The 3022-nt window shown below is 37.8% G+C and overlaps 1 protein-coding gene across 1 annotated transcript; it reads left to right on the top strand.

Annotated features, from left to right (window-relative positions):
* Positions 1-1008: 1008 nt before the first annotated feature.
* org (oogenesis-related gene) lies at positions 1009-2768 on the top strand. Its single transcript, XM_067398695.1, has 5 exons — positions 1009-1089; positions 1859-2087; positions 2160-2314; positions 2385-2489; positions 2579-2768. The coding sequence occupies exons 2-5, from the start codon at positions 1859-1861 to the stop codon at positions 2597-2599; spliced, it is 510 nt and encodes a 169-aa protein (XP_067254796.1). The 5' UTR covers positions 1009-1089; the 3' UTR covers positions 2600-2768.
* Positions 2769-3022: the final 254 nt, after the last annotated feature.

Here is a 3022-nt window from a genome sequence, read left to right as displayed (position 1 = left end):
GCCGTGTGCGGAAACATGCCCAAATGAGGATCTCTCCCGCCTGACGGGTCTCCTCGCTGATGACAGAAACGAATCCTCAGGAAAATGTAATTTGGTAACCATAGTTACTGCAATTAATAGTATGAATCTGATGTATTTTTGAAACACAATTAAAAACAACATGGTTGAAAGTTTATGAAAACTCATTTGTTTAATATATGGATAGATACTATAATTTATAATAGCTGCCACTGCAACTAGTAGCCTATGCATAGTAATTACTTACTTTGATGAATACTATGGTAACAATAATTATCATATTTATGTGCGTTGTACTTGTAGCTACTTCAAATAATACAATGGAATATTGTGCACATAACAACACGATTTGTATAAATGTAATTGTATAAATAATATTAATAAGAATATTTATTTTATGATTTCTTGCTCCACAATCATTGTGAGGCAATTTATAGGTAGGCTACACTGGAATTAATTAATTATTTTAAACGAAACAGGAAATGTAACATTTTTTATATTTCATTAAAAAATTAATAAATCTTATAGTCTATTTATATTATATTATTAATTTATATTAGGCTATTTAAATGTTTATATTTTCATGTTCATATCTTTGTCGGGCTTTTTTATTTATTTATTTTTACCAAGATTTTCCCATACTATATAAATAGTAATATATACTGCGCAGCATGCAGTACGCTGGTATTTCAAAGTCTCCACGCATGCGGACACGCGCACAAACCGCGGTGGGCTCACCTGTTTTAATTAGCACGTGCATGGCTGCTTGTAAATTGGCGGGGAATCGCTTTTAGACAGTCGGTGGATTAATTCAGAGAGGGCATCGAGATGACTAACCAGTGCAACTACACAGTTGAGTCTGAAAACACTGAGGGCCAAGAGGCAAGTTTACTCGATTTCATTTCCCTCACTAGACAGTGTTTATTGTTCACACGAGACGTTCGAGACAAAAATGAGCGTTTGTAAAAATAACACAGTTGTTCTCAACAGAAGAAAGCTGTGGCGAAGAGAGGTGGAGTCGTTTCAGCCATCCTCTGTCGGATTTCACAGTTTTGGCCAGTCAGTTTGACTGTAAGTCTAATAAGTGATTACAAGCTGTACCCTGAGTACCTGTTTGTTTAGTGGTCTATTTAGTCATTTAAAAAGTCAGTCTATAAACAAACGATCTCAAATACTTTTTTTTTTTTTTTTAATATATATTAATTTTTATATATTGCTAAAAAAAACAACAACCAGTTGATCTGCTAGTATCAGTGTACACTTAAGGTGTCTAGGCAGGGACACCAGCTAAACCATTGAGCGCCTGGCCAAGAACACCATAAACTAACTGAGACCAAATCAGTTTAAGCTGGAGTTCCTTTTATTTTCATTTATTTGGGTAAGTTTGTTTCCTTGGCTGTGGTAGTGATTTATTACAAGCTGTATCCTGGCACTGGGTAACTGTTAGGTTTGGTTATTAGTCTGTTTACTCATTTAAAATGTCAGGCTATTAAACATCCTCAATAAATGGCATTATTTGCCGACACAACTGCTAAGAAAACCTAAAACTAGCCTAAGCTGGTCTGCTGTTCTCCGTGGACAATTTTCGGGTGGCCATGCTAGAAAACTAGCTAAACCATTGAGCACCACACTGGCCAAGACAACAAACCTGTTTAGGCTGAATTCATTCGTTTAACTTTCTTTTTTTTTTTTTTTTTTTTTAACTTGCATTTTATATAAAGTAGTAGTAACTTTAAGGTTTTCATTTGTGGTTTTTGCTTTTAACTTTTGATCTTTCTTGAGATGATAATGTAACTCGAGTTAGATATTTTCTCTTTGATCCTGCGTGCCTTTTCTTAAGATGCGGGCTTTCCGTGGCTTGTGGTGGCTGTTTGGGTTCTCCACGCCAGTGAAGGCCATCTCTCCAGCCGTTGATGAAAAAGGTGGCTCCCCTAAAGACAGACCATGCAGAACAGTCCGGAAGCGTCTCCACAGGGCCACGCGGCTACTGTTGGCAATCCTGCCCCGGCGTATCCAGAGCGCTCTGGGTTATCCGGTCTGCACCAGTATTGGCTGTGCTGTGTCCCCGGGTAAGCTACTTCAGATAAAAACCACTTTCAGATATGAGACTTGAAGTGCAGCAGAGGTTATTTCTGTGTTAGAGGTGCGTTGTTCCCCTACCAAGCCTTGTGGAAAAGGCAGCAAGAGAAAGCAGGATGACCTGGATGAGGAAGAGGAGGTAGAGCAGCAGTCCTGGGTGGAGGCGCTCAATCAGGAACTGGCTGAGGAAGACCACGTAGCTGATCCAGATTATGAGGTTTTTTTTTTTTTTTTTGGGTATATATCTTGTCACTGCCAAATTTTGGGATACTAATCTTCTCCTGCAGCCCAGTGCAGTTGAGACGGACAGTGAGGAATACCGGTCACACAATGACACTGAGAGTGACTTGGAAATGGAGAAGGGTGTCGTGGTCATCAAAGATTTGGAGACGGTACAGTTCTCCTCGCTCCTCACCACCTTTTTGCTGTTTTTAATTTTTCTGAACTCTATATTCCAAGTCACCTGTGCTTCTTGTTTCAGGTAGTTCCTCCTGAGGCCTAATGATGGCAGTGTGTACTCAAACTAGTATGCAAATCAAGAATATTGCAACAGTTGCAGAATGTTCATTGTTTGTTCTCTGGCTTTGTCTTTTTTGACATACTCCTTTAATGGCTTTCCAATTTGCTGCTTGTGTTCAGTTAATTTTGTATGTTTTTGTTTTCAGTGTTAAATTTCCAAATAAAAGTATTTTGTAGTACTACATCTAGTTTGTAGTTTGGTTTAAAGCGTAATACACAGTTTGCCCAGTGGGTGGCAGATGCTCACTTAGTTTGATTGTCTTGATATACCAACTATAATAAAGGTTTTTTTTTTTTTTTTTTTTTTTTTAAGAGAAGGTTAAATGAAATATGCAATCGGTATGATAGAACTTTGTAGTTCTTAAATACTACAGGCATACAAAGGCAAAAAACATTTGAACTTATT

The sequence above is a fragment of the Chanodichthys erythropterus genome, chromosome 10 (genome assembly GCF_024489055.1).
Source record: "Chanodichthys erythropterus isolate Z2021 chromosome 10, ASM2448905v1, whole genome shotgun sequence".
NCBI classification, from domain to species: domain Eukaryota; kingdom Metazoa; phylum Chordata; class Actinopteri; order Cypriniformes; family Xenocyprididae; genus Chanodichthys; species Chanodichthys erythropterus.
The sequence above is the reverse complement of the archived record's forward strand: the minus strand, read 5'-3'. Positions and strand labels throughout refer to the sequence as shown.

What these genes read in the sequence shown, in the direction of transcription:
- org (XM_067398695.1), top strand. Translation starts at nt 1,859, where the DNA reads ATGCGGGCTTTCCGTGGCTTGTGGTGGCTGTTTGGGTTCTCCACGCCA. An exon ending in TGGCTGTGCTGTGTCCCCGG is followed by an intron (nt 2,088 to 2,159) that starts GTAAGCTACTTC and finishes TTTCTGTGTTAG; the next exon opens with AGGTGCGTTGTTCCCCTACC. An exon ending in TAGCTGATCCAGATTATGAG is followed by an intron (nt 2,315 to 2,384) that starts GTTTTTTTTTTT and finishes CTTCTCCTGCAG; the next exon opens with CCCAGTGCAGTTGAGACGGA.